This window comes from Plasmodium malariae (assembly GCF_900090045.1).
Source record: "Plasmodium malariae genome assembly, chromosome: 13".
NCBI classification, from domain to species: domain Eukaryota; phylum Apicomplexa; class Aconoidasida; order Haemosporida; family Plasmodiidae; genus Plasmodium; species Plasmodium malariae.
The window spans coordinates 2,567,663-2,588,705 of record NC_041787.1 but is presented as its reverse complement, the minus strand read 5'-3'; the positions used below and the strand labels follow the sequence as shown (position 1 = coordinate 2,588,705).

General features: G+C 18.5%; 3 protein-coding genes across 3 annotated transcripts; all 3 read right to left on the bottom strand.

The window, feature by feature from the left end:
• Positions 1-8,803: 8,803 nt before the first annotated feature.
• PmUG01_13060100 (fam-l protein) lies at positions 8,804-9,777 on the bottom strand (the record flags this gene model as incomplete). The annotated part of the gene is made up of 2 exons (XM_029007595.1): positions 8,804-9,577; positions 9,703-9,777. The coding sequence occupies 2 exons, from the start codon at positions 9,775-9,777 to the stop codon at positions 8,804-8,806; spliced, it is 849 nt and encodes a 282-aa protein (XP_028863968.1).
• A 4,211-nt stretch (positions 9,778-13,988) lies between these two features.
• On the bottom strand, positions 13,989-14,894 carry PmUG01_13060000 (fam-m protein; the record flags this gene model as incomplete). The annotated part of the gene is made up of 2 exons (XM_029007594.1): positions 13,989-14,663; positions 14,796-14,894. The coding sequence occupies 2 exons, from the start codon at positions 14,892-14,894 to the stop codon at positions 13,989-13,991; spliced, it is 774 nt and encodes a 257-aa protein (XP_028863967.1).
• A 2,693-nt stretch (positions 14,895-17,587) lies between these two features.
• Positions 17,588-18,565, bottom strand: PmUG01_13059900 (fam-l protein; the record flags this gene model as incomplete). Its single annotated transcript, XM_029007593.1, has 2 exons — positions 17,588-18,346; positions 18,470-18,565. The coding sequence occupies 2 exons, from the start codon at positions 18,563-18,565 to the stop codon at positions 17,588-17,590; spliced, it is 855 nt and encodes a 284-aa protein (XP_028863966.1).
• Between the last annotated feature and the right edge of the window lie 2,478 nt (positions 18,566-21,043).

Here is a 21,043-nt window from a genome sequence, read left to right as displayed (position 1 = left end):
TGTAGTATGGGCATTGTTTACTGCTTAAACATACGCATTTTTTTATGGTCTACAATACATTTTAATTATAAAATATAGATTAATCACTTAAACTAGTAAAAAATAACAAATTTAAAAAGTAAATAAATACGGATCTTTTATTCTTGTAATATTATTTTTGAACGGTAATATATTTAATTAGTTATATTTTATATTATTTTTTATAAATGAAAGGTTTTAAATTTTGTCGATTTCTTTATATATAGTTTGTTTGAGCTAATATATATATTCAGAAGAAATATAATAAATAAAAAGAGGGCAATTGTTTTATATATTATATTCACATAATAAGAATGATGATATGTTAATATACTTGTTTAATTATGTTAAATGTATACATGAATATAATTTTTTCTTACAAATATATTTTACCATAGAAGAATAAGTAATTCTTATAAAAAAGAATTATGTCCAGTCATTATTTAAGATAAAAAGTAAAAGGATAAATTTTCATAAAACTACTGTTTTAAATATAAAGCTTCATAAATTCTGAAATTAATAATGCAATGTTAATAATTGCTTATTTGAAGGAGAATTCTATTATTATTTAATTATTATTTCATATTAAAAAATAAACAAATCCAGAAATTTATTAATGCATTTTTACATCAAATAACTCATGAAGCATATAATTTTTATAAGAATTATTTTTAAAAATTGTTTTGTTATGTTTACATTTAAATATAAAGTACATTCTAATACAAAAAACAACATAGTTTTTATTAAATAAAAATTAAATATATTAAAATTAAAAGTAATATATCATATACTTATTAATAAAATCATAAATGAAAACTTAGAACATTTAAAAAAAAAAGAGAAATTGTTAAAAATATAAATTACTTCAGTATCTAAGCGAAGTTACATTAATTATGATATCATATAATAGTTTAAACATGAAATATATATTATAATATAAATCCAAGGGAAACAATTACACATATAGTTGTTGCATATAGAGCACATATTTTAATCCCGTTTATTGAGAAATTTAGAATTTATATTTTAATGAATAAATAAAGATATATTATATATATATATATGTTCAGAAAAATATATTGTAATACCAAAAAAAATATACAAACTTGAGTAACGTTAATATTGCTTAATATGTATATTATTACTTTTATATATGAGCATATAATTGTACAATATCTAGGTTCCATAAGAAAAAAAATATAAGTACACAACAATTTATTTTTGTTAACATATTTTCATTAATAATAATCAAAAACTTCATTAGATACAAAAAAAACATGTTTTCGAAAAAATCTATCAAATATAACTGAGCTTTAATTTTATCTCTTTCTATTTCAGCGGGTTTATTTTGGAATTTTAACAGTACATAGAGCATTAAAATACATAAGAAATGAATAATAAATATACTTTTGTAACTCTCAGTTAAAAATTAATTAATCACGTTATTTCTTCTCACTAAAATATATATTACATATCCCCTAAACTATTAGGAACTAACAAAATAATAAAAATACTATAAAAAAATGAATTCCACTGAGTAAATGCTAAAGTTGTATCCATACATTCTGAAAGTTTTAAACTGTTTTTCTTGGAAGAGAATCCATATTTTTTGCTTTTATTTATAGGAATAAATACTCCTTATAGCTTTTTTTTTTTTAAATGTATAACGATATATGCATTAAGTACAACATATATTTCTTTCATGAATAATTACTTGGACACATATCTAGAATTATCATTATCTTTACAATAATACATCACATCATCTTTTAATTCAACTTTACCTCTTCATTGCATAAATCAATATCTACGTTACCATTTAACATATATTTAATTTTATACTATTTCTTCGCTTCTTATTTTCTGAAAATAAAATAACATTTTTTCTGTATAATATTCCATCTTCACAGTTCTAATTATCTATAGTGATATAAAAGGTGCATTAAAATGACATAAAAACATTTTTATTATTTATAAGGCGATAAATTTCCTTACGCGTAATAAAATTTTTTTTATAAATATATATATATATGTATATATAACATGCAGAACCAAAAATATAGAACAAATATTATGCTAACTTGTTATTCTACAGTAATTAAATATGGACATAAAGAATTAAAAAGGATAAATTCATGTGATTATACAAATATAAAATATTTATTTTTTCCATTAAAGCTGTATTTAATTAATTTTATAATAGATACATTCAGATAAAAATGCTACAGTATATTAACAATTCAGGGATATAAGCGTAAAGTAATTTCTGTATCTATGTTATTTTAATTTTTGAATAATTATTAAATTCCATAAGTAATGTGCAAGTTATAAAAAAGCTAAATTATTTTTTTAAAAATATTTTTGTTAATATTTCAATTAAATTTATTTATAAAAGAAGCAAAATAGAAATGATATTCGGGAAAACTAATTTTATTATTGAATGATTAAAAAATATACATATTTTAATAGACTAAGAGAACAGTTCTAAATTTTTGTTATTAATACTTTTCAAGAAAAAAAAATTGATTTTCTGGTAAACAAAAGTTTTATTTTATAATTAGAATAAAAAAATTACATATTTTTTGAGATTAATAATATTAGCATACATTAGAAAAACAATTATTTTATTACTTAACTTCGTAATAATATGCTTATTTAGTTCTAACTTTTATACTTTTTAAACGTTATTTTGCATCTAAAAAACGCAAGTTATTGTATAGTATACAATATTGTTTGAAGGATCGAAAAAAAAATAAAAACAGACTTTATTTTTATGGCATAAATTATAATCTAATGTGTGCCATATATATTCGACATGAAAATAATTTGTACTAGAATAAGTTTAAAATTATATTCTATGATTTAATTCAAATAAAAAATTTAAATCTATTAAAGAGCTCTATGCAATATTACGCTTTTATATAATTATATGATATTATAATAAATGGAATACTATAATTTCCATATGATTAAAAAAGTATTTTATTTATTATGACTAAAATCAAATTTATTAAATTTATGAATTAATTTATATTTTTTTTTTTTTGTTAGAAATGTTATTAATTTATAATATATAGGGAAATAAGAATATTAAAAAAAATAACAACTATTCGATAATATATATAATTAGAAAATATTTTTAGTAATTATGAATATTAGAAAAAAGAATTACAATAACCATTTCATTTTAAATAAAATAATTTACAACACAAAATAATATAATTAAGAAATACTAAAAGATAATGCATAATATAACATATAATAAAATTTAAAAAAACCTTTAATGAATTCATTTTTCTTTGACATTTTTATGGAGAAAATAATAACGTATATAACTTATATTGGTATATAGATAAATATTTCATAAATTAAAACATTAAACTACAACAACTACGTAACCTATTCAAATAAAATATATTACATATTTAATAAAATATACATATAAAAGCAAAAAAAATTGTTTTCCACACTGTTTATTTAATACAATAAACGTAGATAATTAAAAAAATGTAATATGGTATATATATTATTCTAATTATATAAAAATAAAATGATACTAATTTATGTAAGTAAACTACTCTTCTAAAAAATAATTAATTAAAAATAAACACAATATATCCTTAAATTTTCCATATTATTCATAATACACATTGCTCTGGAGTATTACAGAAAAATAAGATTATTATTATTATTTTATTTTATATTTTTGTATGTATATACACTATATAAATTTACATATTTAAATATAAACATAATTAATAAGGTTCTTGGTTCAAGAAGTTTAAATGATTCTTTCATTTGTATGACACTTTTTCGGAATTTACAAATTTGTGCTTATATAAAAAAGCATAACAGAACAACTTAATAATTAATTCTACCTATAATAAATAATATGCAGGGATAATAATTATATAATATTATGAAATTCTTTTTAATAATTATTTCCTAAATTTTCAATTACCAAATATAGTTGATATTTTTTAGGGGCATTAGTTTTTTCTAAAATTATTATATTCATGTTATATGAATTAAATATATTCACGACAATATAAATATGCAAATTCATCAAAATTAAATAATCGTCAATAAATTATTTTCATTTTTTCTTGAAATATTTAATTCGTTCCTTAGTAAATGTATACAATATAAAATAATGGCATTATTAAATATATAGATATAGATATTAATATTAACCCCTTAATTCTTATTGCTATATTGTATATTTAATGTTACTTGTAATAAAAATTTCTCATAAATATTTATTTTGAATTAATAATTTTTGTTTCTTCTAATTAGATGTGTTTTTAATGCTGTAAAAATAATGCAACATATGACTTCTTTAATTTCATTATTTTATTTAAAAATTGATTAATATGGATTATAGATATATTCCATAAAATTCTTATTTTCCTATTGCTTTATTTAGTAGTATTTCTACAACAATGTTCCTATAAATTCTATTATGTTTACACAAGCATATATAATAAAATATTCTCTAAAACGAGAACTATTATAATTTTTATGTGCATGTATTTCATTATACTCAAGAGTTTTTTGACATATATTTATTCTAATTAATTTATTTTTTTCAATGCATACTTAATTTTTTCTTATTACCAATAAGTTTACGTGTTTAATCCAATGTAATGTTTACAAAAAAAAAGTAATAATAATAATTATATTTTAGTTTTTTTTTTTTCTGGTTCCAAATGAATAAATTCATTATATTCATTTATAAATAAATAATTTTTTTGTTCATAATTTTTATTATTCCTTGTGTATACATACTTACAACTTGTTTATATACGATATATATTATAGAGATGTGCATCCACTCGTAAGACCACCCTACGCATTTCTGTATATGTAAATTGTTTTCATAGAACTCTAACGAACTAATAATATTTAACTTTCCATTTTATACTTTTCCAATTTTTACTTTCTAATTCGCTCTTTCTTAATTCTTATAACAATTATGCTAATTAAAAACCTTCATAAGCACCTTTAATAAAAGTAATCACATGTATATTTACAAATGTGACATAATATAAAATGGAGCTACTGTTAAATGGATTATCTATACAACTAATAAATTTAATTAGCAACATATTTAGTTGCCTTATAATTTATATTTTTTGTTCTTTTTTTTAACAACCTTAAGCGAAATATTTTTTTCAATGAACTTCATACTTTGGTGATATTATCTCGTCATATATCAGAGTTATATCGTTCGTCTCTTTTTGTCTTCTATACATGAACATTTACATGAGTCTATGTGCAACATTAAAACATAAGGAGTAATGTTAGAAAAAACATGTAAATAAATTTCCAGCATACAAATGTTTGTATGTACATATATATGTATATGCATACGTTTACAACTTATCAATGTAAACATGCTAAAACATCCAAAGAATGATAGTATATGAAAAATATATATATATTCATAAGTGGCATATGCATAAACATGCATTCAATCATGAATAATTCAATCTTATGTACCCACAATAGCATGCACACAATTGTGTACTCAAACCATTCCATTTACTTATGTACAGATGTTACCTTTCGATGAAAAATGTATTATTGGTTATATTTTTTTTAAAGGTTTAATTACATATTAGAGTCTCTATAAATATATTCTACAGATGGAGTCAACATATAAAAAATGTACTTATATATATATACAAAACATGGTCACAAAAAGAAATTAAACAAAAAATATCATAAGGCTGAATATATAAAACATTCCATATAAAACACACTTTATTTTTTCTATCTTAATTTTGTCATGCGAATTCTATAGAAAAAAAAGTGATTAAATGAACTTTTGTAATTATGCAGGAAAATAATTCAATGTACTTTTCTACCTATTAATGTATGCCGTATTTATGAAACATAGGAAGGTACAAATGAGGAAATATGTAAATTGACATATCACTTTATGATATATATATATATATATTCGCTATAGCAACATGTGTGATATATAGGTTCATTAATAAAAATATGTTTTCAGTTCTTATATCCTCAATTTCTATGTACATAATTAGACGCTTATATTCTTTGTTATTCTTTTTTTTATTTTAACAAAGGAATGAAAAAATAATTTAGAAAAACCTTTTATATAACTGTACTTACCTTTTTAATCTGTCTCTTATTTATTAAACATTTTTGTGTGTATCCATCTTTGTTTTTAAAAAAATTTCTGTTTTACTTTGGTTCTAATATAGAAAAAAAAAAAAGCAGAAAAAGAGGTTTTATTATTAGCAATTATATATATATGTTTTGTTTCGCAATTAATGACGTTTTATATGATTTTATCTTTTTTTATTTTTCTTACTTTTGTTTTCTTGGAATCTCTTTTGCATATCTTTGTTATATATGATTTTTTCTCTCCATTCTCTCTTTTTTCTGCGTAATTTTCTCGATTAATAAGTTGTTTACATAGAGACATTTGTAACCTAAAAAAAGAAATTGTATTGTTCATGACCATTATATTCTTAATGCTTACATAAACATAAGTTTATTTCAAAAATTTTCACTAATAATTTTTATTAAAATTTATGAATACACAATCCATTAATTCATATGGCTACAGTGAACTGATGCACACTTGGTATACAAAATAAAATTATTTTTATAATTATAACTTTATACATCACAACGATTATCATATCAGTTCTATATTATATCCTCATATCAATAACTTCGTCACAATAGTAAAACGAATATTCTACATATTTTTAAATTTTTAAATTTTTACAGTATTTAATTCCATTAAAATTAATAAATTATTATTATTTTAATTTTAATTTTCAAGTATTAATTGGAAAAAAATTAAAACCAAAAAGTTAGGTAAAAGGGAGAAGTAAGAAAATTATATAAAAATGGAAAATCAAAAATATAAAGAACTACTTACTGATATATGTTTATATGTAATTTATATTAGATATACATATTCACATAATAATTTTTGAAAATTATTAAAAAATAATAAAAAAAATATATATATATATATATATATTATCGTAATATAATAATTTCACATGTATATATATATTATAAATACCGAAGAAAATATTTTAACAACATAGAGTGTTACTAAATATTAACAAAAAAAAATATACATATAAATGTTTTATACTAAAATAATTACTAGTAATCTTTTCAAATTCATCAGTCACGATTGTTCGTCCATATAAATCTTAAATTTCTTATCACTTTAGTTTATTTCTTCGGAGACAAATTTAACATAAGTTATTTCATTAACTGAATTAATCTGTTTAAATGACTATAAATGAGATAACTAAAATATATGCTAATATTATACTATAATTTTCATTAGAAACTCTAAAAAAGTAAATTTAATATATTAAAATTAGTAATGAAAATTACAAGCAAAAGATTCTTATTATAAAATAAAATACATTACACTTAATTAGATCTTATACAAGAAATACATAATAATTTTTAAATAGAACTGATTAAAATTTATATAATCAAAGAACAATGTTATGTACGATGTAATTAAAAAAACTATGATCTATTTTTAATTACATCTTATTTAAAAAAGGAAAGTTCTAAATATAAATAAATATTTAATTGTCAATATAAATTATGTTTATTCATATAAATCTCTAAAAAAATTTTAGCTTTTTATTTAATATATTTGTATACATGTCTTATAGGAAATATATGAAAAAAAAATACATATTCATTATTATATTAATAAAGAACAATATATATTTTTTCAATATTATTAAGGACTCTATGGCTTTTTACATATATATATAAACATATTCTACCTTTTACAATATCAAAAAAAAAGAATTTATACATACTTCTTATTAATATATGTATATATTTAATTCAATTATATAATATTTTAATAATGTACAAAATAAAAAAGTATATATATTTATTTATTTATAAATTTTCAATACATTATATATTTAATTCGTTATGACAAACTTTGATTAGCTCCAACATTAAATTTAATAAAAAATAAATATAAATCTTCATTCTAATGGTAAAATTACACAATCTATTAAGTGGTTAACAAATATAAATAATGAACATTAAATAAGTATATTTCTTTATTATATATTTGCGTCATCAAAATTATATCATGTATAAAGCACTAAAATTAAATTAAAATAATTTTTATGATAATTATATCTTATGGCATAATTTTCGTAAAACATATTTTATAGAATGAATATTACATTATGTATTTAGTTACGAAAATATATATATACATATTCATGCAACTAAGTATGTTTACATTTTTTCATTTAATATAAAACAAAACACATTTATTTATAATTTGAACTAATAATAAATATTCTTAATAACTAGAACAAATAACTATTTTAGACTAGAACTATACGTAAAATAGAGAGAAGTTCTTTTAAGATAAAATATTAATTATCACAGAACCTCAGACAAAATATAATATTTGTGCCATTATATATTAATTTAAATGAAAAACAATATTTGTTTTACAAAAATATTTGTATATAAGAAATATTTATATATTATCACTTATATATTTAAGCTGGAATAACACTTTATATTACGAATTGAAAAATATGAAAACATTTAAATATATTAAAAAACCAAGAATATATTTTTTACTCTTGTATATTAAGCAATATTCGAAGGCTTCTATATGTTTATAATATATAAGAAATTATTTGTATTTTTATTAGAAAATTACTAAAGATATTACTTTTTACTAAAGAATTATTTCCAAAAATGTCATATTTTTTTACTATTCAATTTATCTTTTTTTTAACTTAATTTTTTCATATTTTTTAACTTTTCTGTGATAATAAATAATTCCTGATATAACTGTAACACCTAATATGATGAAGGGTAAAAAATATATTATAAGACCTATTAAACCAGTTGATGCATACACTTTTCCTTTAACGTTTCCATTAGCCCATTGTGGAGCCGTAAAAAATGGCCTTAAATAATAACACCAATCTTTTCCTATAAGTTCTCCAAATTTTTTCCCTAACGTATTCCATGCAGAATTTCCATATGTATTCAATAAATAACGCAAAATACGCATGACACCATAATTCACGAATAAATCTAATATGAGTGATATTGATAAAAATAAAAAAAATAATAAAGGTAAGGAAAGTCTTAGTCTATATTTTTTAAACATTATTTTTTTGTAGAATTTATTACTAATTATTCTGTTATTTTTAAGAAAATTCTCGTAATCAAGTTCTTTGAATATTTTTTTTTCTAAATGAGAATATTTTTTCGTTTCAAATGTACAAAATTTATTTTTCTTATCCTTTATATGACTTCCGCCATTATTTAATGAACTTCTATATGATTTTTTATTTCTTGATGTATCTTCTTCTTCATTATTGCGTATATGCTTATTTTTGTTGTCTATATTATATGGTATCTCTTCTTTTATTTCCACAATACTTGAATGCGTATCCTTCTTATGTTTTCGTAGTAATCGATAAGTTCTTATATTTAATTTTCCAACGACACTGCTGTTTTCATTTAAATATTTGTTAATAGGAAACTAAAAAAAAAATTATATATTTGTTATATAATAAGCAGGATATACATTTCCAAAAAACACTTTTAATAAATATAAAACAAGAAGAAAATGAAAAATTCAAATATACCTAAATAATATTATAATACCTTAATACTATTGAAGCTCCTTCTCCATGCTAAAAGGATAAACGCTGCAATTTTAACTAAAAACATTAGTTTCATTTTTTCTTTTATAATATGGATATTTAATATTGTAATATATTAATAAAAAAATTAACGATATTATAGCAATCTTTTAATAAGGGATACTATAATTATTTATTTAATTTTTCTTTTTCCTTTTTTTTTTTGAAGATCACATAAAAAAATATATAGCTATCAAATATTTTACAATAAAATCAAAGAAAAATAACTTTGAAAATATATTGAAATTTTATTTTAATATAATTTTTAAGACTAATATTTATTAAGATGAAGTGAATTTAATATATCCATAAATATTGCGTATTTATAGTTTATTGTAGTATAATAATTAAACGATTTTTATTATTAATCTCCTTTAAAAAAATAAAAAAACAAATATAAGATTATTTAACATTTTTAAATTGAGTTTACATAGGATATAGTATGTATAGTATATGTAGAACATAGATAATCTATTGTTCTTTTATTAAACAGAACAATAACTAAGTTTAACTATGATTACTTTATAAATTATAAATTTATAAATATTATGTTTTGGAGAAACTTAATACTGATAAATAATATTTATTATTATGATAATATAATAGTAATAATAGATTAAGAAGAAAATATTACTCACAATTTTTTATAATATATTTTATTAATAACATTTATATTCTTTAATGGTTTATTATACATATAAGAAATCTAATTTAGATTATACAACCAAATATATAAGATATCATATATTTAAATGATAAACAAATTATGAATTTTTATTTTTGTATTATAATTTTTAAAAGTAATATTTTTTAATTACTCTACATTCGTATCGTTATTTGTAAATATAATGTTTATAAATTTTTTTACCTTAATTTTTTTCTTATCTAATTATATATATATATTTAGAAGAATTGTTGATATAATATAATTAAAAAATATAAGAAGAAGCAGTTATTATGGTATTAATTATATTTCTATCAGGATAACAGTAGTTCAGTAATTCATATGTTTATTCTTTCATTAATAATATAAACATATATGATCTATTTTTTTTCAATTTATTATATTATAAGTATAGAAGTAATTTTCATATAATGTTATTTAAAGAAAAATTATACAATTCCAAAAATAATTTAATAAATATAACTATCCTTACATATTATTGTATATAATTATAAACCTTAATGTTAATGCTGTTAATCATACAAATATTTCATATATCAATTTTACAAAAAAAAAGTTGACCATTTTTCACTAATATTCTAAACCAAAACCCCAAATGTATAACGAAACTATTCTTTATCTATAAAACATCAACCTAATTTTTATAGATATTATATATTTTTTTTAAACATTTTCTAAAAAGAAAATATGTTTTACAACATTGATAAAATTGATTATTAAATATGAAAAAAAAATAAAACATAGTTAATTAAAAAAAAAGAGAAAATATTTTTAAAATATTATTGTAAAACTACATAATACACAGAAAAAAAAGTTAACACTGAATGTGACCAAAATTTAGAACAAATATTTCTTAGATATATTAATTATTATATTTATTTTTTTTATATATAATTACAACGATATTACAAGAAAAAATATCAGCTGTTAAACATTCATATTCACATAGGTTATTGAATTTTATATATTTTTTTAGTAAATACATTTCTATATCCACATATGAGAAACCTTTTCACTGTATCTCCTTTGTACTCTCCTTCCTCTATGATATGTTACCATTTTGTACCCATATAAATTTATTCAATTTTATATTCTTCATGTAATATTAATAGTTCACGAAACTCCTTTCTTTTTGATTTTTTTTATATACACTCTTATTTACATAAAAATTTATTTTCATAAAAAGTTCATCAATAAAAACAAAATATAAAAAACTAATAAACAGTACGTATTTACATAAAAATTAATATATTAACATATATTCTTAATTTACGTAGAATAATTTAGTTAAGAAAAAGTTTTACTATTATTTGCGGTAATTCAGAAAAAAAAGAAAATTAAATACATTACAACACATGTAGAATAATAACATGGGAAAAAATATATATATATATATAGATATGAGCTGATCATTTTAATATTTATATATAAATATGACTTTTATTTTTGTAAATATTTCATGATATGTTTTATTATAATGTTTCTTCATGAAATTTTTATTATTAGAACAATCTAAAAAAAATTCTTAATTATATAATTAAATAATTTAAGTATAATTAATATTATCAATAATTTGCTATTATATTTTTATTTGGTAAAGAAAGTTATATAATATATTGAATAAAGAATAAATTTGTGTAAAAGCTAGTACTTTATAAATTATTATTATACTCACTTATTTTATGGTATATAGTATATAAATACATATTTACTATATTTTTTTTCCTATAATCTGTAGAATTAACGTAATTAGGGGTTTACCAAAAAAATTAAAGTACATTTTATTTATAAGCAGTACCTAATTTAAATAAAAGTATTTTTAATATGCGTTCAATATGTTCTATCTAAATTCAAATATATAACTAAATGCTTAAACACATAAATTTGCATATATTAAAAACTTTCTACTTTCTAAAAAAAAAATTGAAAATGTATAACAGAAAAATGTTATATATATTTTTTTAAAACTTTTATTAAATTTATATTAATGGGAACGAAAATAAGTACATATGATATGCCTCGTACAGCTCTACCTTGATAAAAGAACAAAAATAATATAATAAAACTTTAAAATTATTTCTTAATATTTTAAAATATTTCAAGAAAAATTATATAGTTATTTCAAAAAATATTTTTAATAAGTCATATATATATAATATTAAAAATTAATTGAATTCTTAATAACATAAATATAATTGTTAGAATAAGTAATAATGACTATTCAAATTAATAGTTACAAAAACAGAGATATTGCCTTATTCAAAGGGGTTCAACGTCATGTATAAAAAACGCATAGTAAATTAGGATAACATAAAGAAAAAAAATTTAAATAGAAGAATGATTTAAAATACAAATTTTGCAATGAATAAGTATAATTAGTACTATATATTTAAAATGAAAAAACATACGTTATAGTTATAAAATCATTTAACAATTTCACTTAAAAAATTGAAAATAGAAACAAGTCTTTTTTTATTAGAAATAAAAACTTTATCTTATACTAGAAATAAATACATATGTTTTTTTTATATAGTGGAAATATTTTGACTTGTTTACTATAAAATTATATCTGTGACATATTAAATAAAAATCAGGGGTAATTTAGAATTTTTAACAATTACTGAAAGAAAAATAATTTCAATAAATGATCCATAAATATTTGATTAATTTTAATTCATTAATCTAATTCTTTAAAGTTACAAAAAAACAAATAAAATATATACCTTATTTATTTTGAAATTTCTAATAACATATATATTTTAGAAATTTTTTCAACATTGAGGTACTTTATTATTAAAACTAACAGTAAAATTATATATTTTATTAATTTTTCATTTAATTTCAATTAAACAAAATCTCCAAGATAGTAAGGACATTTAAATGATCCATAATTACAAAGGTGTACTTTTTTATTGTATATTTATAATATCACATATATACATCAAAAAAAGCAACTTAAAATGATTCTTACAACAAATATGTTTTGTTCCATATTTCTAATAAAACCTATTTTATATAATAAATATTAATTGATCTTCTTAGTAAAATATATACATATATATGAAAGTATCAAAATATAAACAATCCCTTTTATAATATACAAAAAGACAAATGTCTTTTTTGAATTTAAAATCCATAATATATTATTTTGAAAACCTGAACATAAAATAATTTCACACTATTATAAGATGGAAAATAATAAGAAAAAACTTTTTTAATGAATATAAATTATCACAGTTCAATATAAATATATTAATTGTAGCATTATATATTAATTTTAAGCAACAACCATATATTTATAGTAGTGTATTTTAATACACAATTATTTATATTATGTTACAATGATAATCTAAAATACAAATTTGAGAACATTAAAAAATTAAAATTCACAAGATAAAAAACATATATATTTACTTTTTTATATTTAAGGTATCAGGTACACAAGTCTATTTATAATACTATAAGCATTATATGTATTTTTATTAGGTATATCACTAATAATATAGCAGTTCTTAATATTAAAGAATTTTCGACATAAAGATATACATTCGCTATAATTCATTTTACTCAGACATTAACTTAAATTTTATAAATTTTTCATTATTTCTTAAGATCTTATACATAGTTACAATAAAAATTATTGATAATATAATTATAAGCAAACTAAATAATATTATATAGAAATAAGGTTGTACATCTTGTGGTATCATTCCTAGATAATAATGAAAATAATATCCAAATGGATCTTTTTGAATCTCATCCCATGCAACTTTTAAAAGTGGAATTCCAGATGATAAGGGTACTCCTATTCCAAACAATAAAAAAATAATAAATATTGCAACTCCAAATCCGTAATTTTTGAATTTTATTTTTTTTAAAGCTATATCACGAATTCTCCTGTTTTTTTCGAGAAAATAATCATAATCTTTTTTTTTTATCCATTTCTTATCAAAATGGAAATGCTTTCCATCAAACATTCCATTATTATAATCTACAACTTCTATATAGTATTGTGCCTTATTTAATACGTTTTTATTAGATTTTTCGTTTTTTCTTTTAGACCCTGTTTTATTATTAGTTATATATTTTTTTTCGTACCCTCCATTACTTGACATATCTTCTTTTAGCACTGTAGTATTTGAATCATTATATTGCTTATATTTTCCTAGTAATCGAAAATTTCCACCTAGCTTTTTGCCATGTTTATAGTTTTCGTTTAAAGATTTGTTAAACATTCTCTAAAAAAAAGAAATTGATTAATTCAATAATTATTATTTAAATAATAATTAATTCTTGTCAAGAAACAATTATAATAAAAATAAAATACGGAAATATGAATACCACAAATATTCTTAAATAATATTTCATACTACATCCTTTTTAAAATAGCATACGCCCATTAAAATGATGAAAACTGCAATTTTAATTAATGAAATTAGCTTAATTCTCTGCTCCATTATATAGATCATTATTATTCCAATATATCCTAAAAGAAATATATTAATAATAATATAATAATTTCTAATTATATGGTATACTATGCTTATTTTTAAAATTATTTTTATAATTGCTTCTTAAATACTTAATATATATATATAGATAGATAGATATAGGAAATTTCACAACATGAATAAAGAAAAGTAATGTTGAGAATATTATATAGTATTTTCATCTTAACATATTTTAAAAGAAAAACTAATTTCCTTAAAAATAAAATAATTTGAATTTATTCATAAATATTCAAAATAAATAATTTAATTAATTTATGTAGTGCACTAATTGAATTTTATTTTTAGTAAATCTGTTCATAATAAAATGGAATAAAAAAAAAAATAATTTCATAATATATCAAAACATACAGTTCATATAGAATATAGAGAATGTAGATAATGTACTTTTTTATATATTAATACACTAAGTACAAATAATAAGTTACATTACTAATAATCCTAAACATATAAACATAATACTTTAAACCCTATCACTTCTATAATGTACTTATTTTTATAATATAAAAATAGAAATAACATTTTGAAAAAAAATATTTTGTGCTAGGTTAATAATAACACATATTTTGAGTAATCACTGAGCGCATACAAACATAGATAATCTAGAATTTATTTATAAATTCGTATATATATATTACTATTTGACTAATATAAAAATTTATATTTTAAAGGAAAAAAAATGATTTTTTATTTTTGTATCATAAATATTGAAAATTTGATTTTTTATTATATTAATTTATTTCATTTTTCCTAAATGAAAAATTTATACATTTATGTACCTTTTTTTTTCAATTATTTATACATATTTATAAGAAATATTATTATAACAGAAAGTTAATTATAGGGCGAAAGTAAAATTATTCTATGAATATATGTAGTATATACATTTTAAATGATCTAAAATATGTTAAAAATTTATTGTTTTATTTGACATTAATAAAAAATATATATATACTTTTCTTGAAAATATATATTATAAATATTTTCAACTCACCATGCACTATTCCTAAATATGCTGTAACTATGCTCTATTGATTCTAGGTACGATTTTATGAAAACAAAAAGATGTATGGGTTCTTTCATTGTATAAATCATGTATTTAATACGTTACGTAATGGTGATAATTAAAACATATACTAATATAATATTATTTTTTTCATTTGAATCTATGAAAAATCAAATTCAATAAATTACTCATAATTATGTGAATTACTTGTAAAAATGTTGCATACGGAACCTTATTTACCATGTATATTCAATTAAACATTTTTCAAAAACAACGAGTAAACCTTTAATATTTGCATTAATGTTTATGAAACAAATAAAAATAATGTTAACTATTTATATATAATCTACAAAAAAAATAATTAATTTTTTTATTTTTTTTTTGTTTATAAAATTCTCATTATTACGATGAAGACATTTCTTGTTAATATATACTCCATTTACATTTATATATGTATATAATCTTATTAATTTTTTACTCAATATATTTATATATAGGTGTAAAAAAGAGAAAAAATATATAAATATTTATTTACATATAACTATATTATTACATAAAAGGATACTTTGTTTTGCATTACACTAAGTGAAATTTTTTATGGATATAAATAACACATTTTCATATGCCTATTATTGTAAAAATCAAGGAATGAAATACAGAGGACTTTTATCATATTATCTATTAAAATACAACTACATTTAGTTCATTAATTTAACTTTTCCAGTAAAATATATATATATATACATATACTACACTTTTTTATATATTTTTTATAAAATGTAAATTTATGTAATATTACAAAGTTAAATTAGCCCCCCAATAATGCATAATAATATATTATAAATTCTTCTAACACTTAATTATGAGAATTATATTATTCGAATTTGTTAAAAAATCACAAATAACCCGTATTAAATAAAGAAAATATTTTATTATATATTAATATCTTATCTCTAAAACCATGCAATAAGAACTAAACTGTCTTCAAAAAGGTTTTTACAATAAATTTATCATATAACACATTTTTTTTTTTTAACTCATTTTATAGAATAAAAAATAAGCCCTTTTAAGTAAATATATATATATATATATATATATATATATATATAAGTTCAGCAAAATAAATTCACTTTGTTTCATTAAATGTAAAACAAAATACAATTATATTTACTTTAAAACTAGTGATATATTTTTATAATTAAATCAAAAAATTATTATTTAAGATTGGATCTAGTTGAAAAAGAAATACTATTATTTTCTATTGTTCGTATTTTGATTAATACACTATTTGAATATAATTATAGAAAAGGGTTTATCATGTATTAATTGTAACGCACTAACTTGCATTTTTCATAATAATCGATTTATATATATAAATATATCATATATATTAGTCCATCATATATAATAATTTTGAAGTATCAATTTAGAATAAAAACTACAAAGAGTTAAAACATTCAAATACATAGAATATCTAACAGCATATATTTTTACTGATGTATATCAAAATACCTATATACATGTATGAGTATTTATCAAATTTATGGAATTATAGGTATTATTAATGAGTTAAAAAATAAAATAATTCCATATATTACTTTATATCAAACACTTCATTATAAATATTAACATATATCAAACTATACATCTATCTTTTCCTGTACTTAATTTTTTCAAATTTTTTAACTTTTTTGTGATAATAAACAATCCCTGATATAATTGTGACACCTAATATAATGAAAGGTAAGAAGTAAATTATAAAACTAAAAAAACCTTCTACAACTATATAGTATCCTGTACTTGTATTAGTAGTGCACCTAATAAGATCAGACTGGAACAAACGTCGAAAAGGGGATTCCCATAATATTTTATGTAAACTTCTGTACCATGTGCCATCATTGCGCCATACCTTTGATCCAAATATTTCATATAAAAGTCCCCTTTTCATATTCAAATCTACTATTGGTGCTATACATAATAAGAATAACAATAATAAAGGAAAAACGATTCGTAAAACGACTTTTTTACGTATTATATTTTTGTAAAGTTTATCACTAATTGTCCGGTTTTTTTTAAGAAAATCTTCATAATCAAGTTCTTTAAATATTTTTTTTTCCAAATAGGAATATTTTTTGGTTTCAAATATACAAGATTTATTTTTCTTATTTTTTTTAAGTCCTCTTGCACTCCTTGGTGAACTTCCATTTGAGTGATTCTTTTTCCCTAAGGAAGCTTTTTCATTATTAGATATATCTTGTTTATCATTCATTCCATTTGGTGTCTGTTCCATTAAATATACCATACACAAATCCTTATCCTGCTTATATTTTGCCAGTGAACGATAATTTCTTGAGTATAATTTTTTACTATGATTGTATAAATTATCCAAAGATTTGTTATGCGTACTCTAAAAAAACAAAAAAAAAATTTATCAATTGATCAAATGAATAATCTCACACTAAAAGTACTAATAAAAATAAAATACAAATAATAGAAATAATACAAATATCCTTAAATAATATTATCATACTACATCACTCTTAATATGACAAATCCTTGTTAAAAGGATAAACATAACAATTTTAATAAGTACTATTATCTTAATTTTTCGTTCCAAGATATACATTATTATTATTTATTTTATATATTAAATAAAAAAACAATAATATTATAATATATCTGAAAATATAAAGTATGCTGTATTTGTTGAAAAAACTTTTTTTTAATGTTATGTGAATACTTAATCAAATATGTATAATTATAATGAATATTATATTTACAAAAAGAAATAATCGAAACATTTTTCTACAAAATTTTTATGTTAAAGTTATTAAAAATAAAAATAAATGTACATTTATATAAAATAATTTGAATACATTCACAATAATTCAGAATAAATTATTTAATTATTGAACTTGATACATCGATTAAATAATTTTTTATTTAATCCTTTTCACTATAAATTAAAAAGAAAAATATATGTTCCGTTAATATTTATAATTATTGAGCTTATATAGAATATTTAGTAGGATAGAATGTATATATAATACATTTCTCTAGATATTACAACAATAAATATGAGTTTTAAGGATGTTATCCTATTAATAAGTCGAATTTTATAAACATTATATATTAGAAGAGTGTATTGTTATTATTAAAAATATTAATAATATAATTAAAAAAACTGTTGTAATAAATGAAAAAACAACATTATACGTTATATCTATTACAACATATTATTTAGTTACTACCTAATCTCAAACAGTATTTTATAGTATATAAGATATACAAAAAAATAAAATTAATTATACTCTATCTAATCTACGAAGAAATAAATATTTTAACGTAAAATAATGACTAATTTTTTATTGTTTTATAACAATTTATGAAAATTATTTTTTTTTTTTTAAGTTTAAATTAAATAATTTATTGGAAATAAAGTATTCTTAAATATTTGAAATAATTTTTTTTTTTTAGTTAAACATAAATATTTAAAAGTAATACAATATAATAAAATAAAGATATATAAAAGAACTTATTAAAATGTTTTTCATCAGGTTGTTGTACATTTTTATTCATCTTTATCTGCGTGTTATATCAAAATATCTAGATTCAAATATATATAAGCGGAAAATAGTAATACATAAAATATCTTAAATCGTAAGTAATACATTTATAAATATACATATCTACAATAAACAAAAAACTTCTTATATTAACGTTTGTGTAGTATTTAAATTTACATAATAGTACTTTTAAAAAAATTACGGTTATATCATGTGAAATACTCAAATATAAATTTCACAAAAAATCATATATACTATCCTAATATAATTAAGCTTTTTATTCAAAATATATCTTAATATTTTAATTAAAATATAATGCAGATTATAGTTTTAATAAAAGCATAATTATTTTTTTATTAACTAGAATATATATATAACTTAGATTTTCTTTTACCAAATGTTAAATTATTAAAAAATATATTAAAAATATCTAATAAATTTCCTAGTCATTGATGTAAAATTATTATATTCTTGTACATATTTAAGAACCTACGTATTCTGGTGTAAAAAAATGTATAGAAAAAAAAATTGCAGAGTACTACAAATATATCAACAATTATCTATATATAATAATATTGAGAAAAAAATTTATCTACCTTAAAATTTATTTACATATTGTTTAATGATTAATTAAATTTTATTATATCTATATAATTTACTTTTATAAAGTACTTATTGTTTATAACAGAGCAAAAAAAAAAAAAATTTCTATGAAATGCACGAACACCTGATTAATATTCATTCAAAAAAAATTCTCTAACAACTAACATAAACAAAAAAATACAATATCTTTTTATTAAGAAATTTTTTTATTATAGTTCAAAGTATTCATAGAATCGAAACATTCATTAAAAATATTTTTATATTCAATCAGATTTGAAACACACCACTCATAATAATTTATTTCCAAAGAATATTTGTTATTATTTCTATAAAACATGCATACAGACAAAAAATATAAAGAGAGACTTAATTTTATTAAATAAAAAATAACTATGTACATTTAAATTAAAATTATTTTATAATAAATTTCTGTCTATGTTATTCTTTAAATAGTCATTTATAACCATAATAAAACTAAAAAAAATCTAATATTGTTATAAACATAAATTGTCTAATTAACAAAGAAGATTTGTATTAATTGCAATTTTGTATAACAAATTAAATGAGTTCATATATTTTATGATAAAAATTTACATAAAGATTTACATACACATAGTTTTCTCAAAAATAGCTCCCACATTTGTTACGAATATTTAGCTATACGTATTTAGTATTAAAATAAAACAAAAAATACATATTAATATATATAATAATTGAAAATCATAAATTACCCTATAAGAATATAGTATATTATTAAAACAAAAATATAATTATACGAACTGTAATAAATATTTAATATATATTTTTATGCTTTTCCGTGTAATACATATGTGTAAATTATATATGATGTATAATATAACTTATATTCATGTAAGACGGAATTTTTTTACGAAAATAATATCATTAAAATAATGCAGTATATTAGTAGTTATATG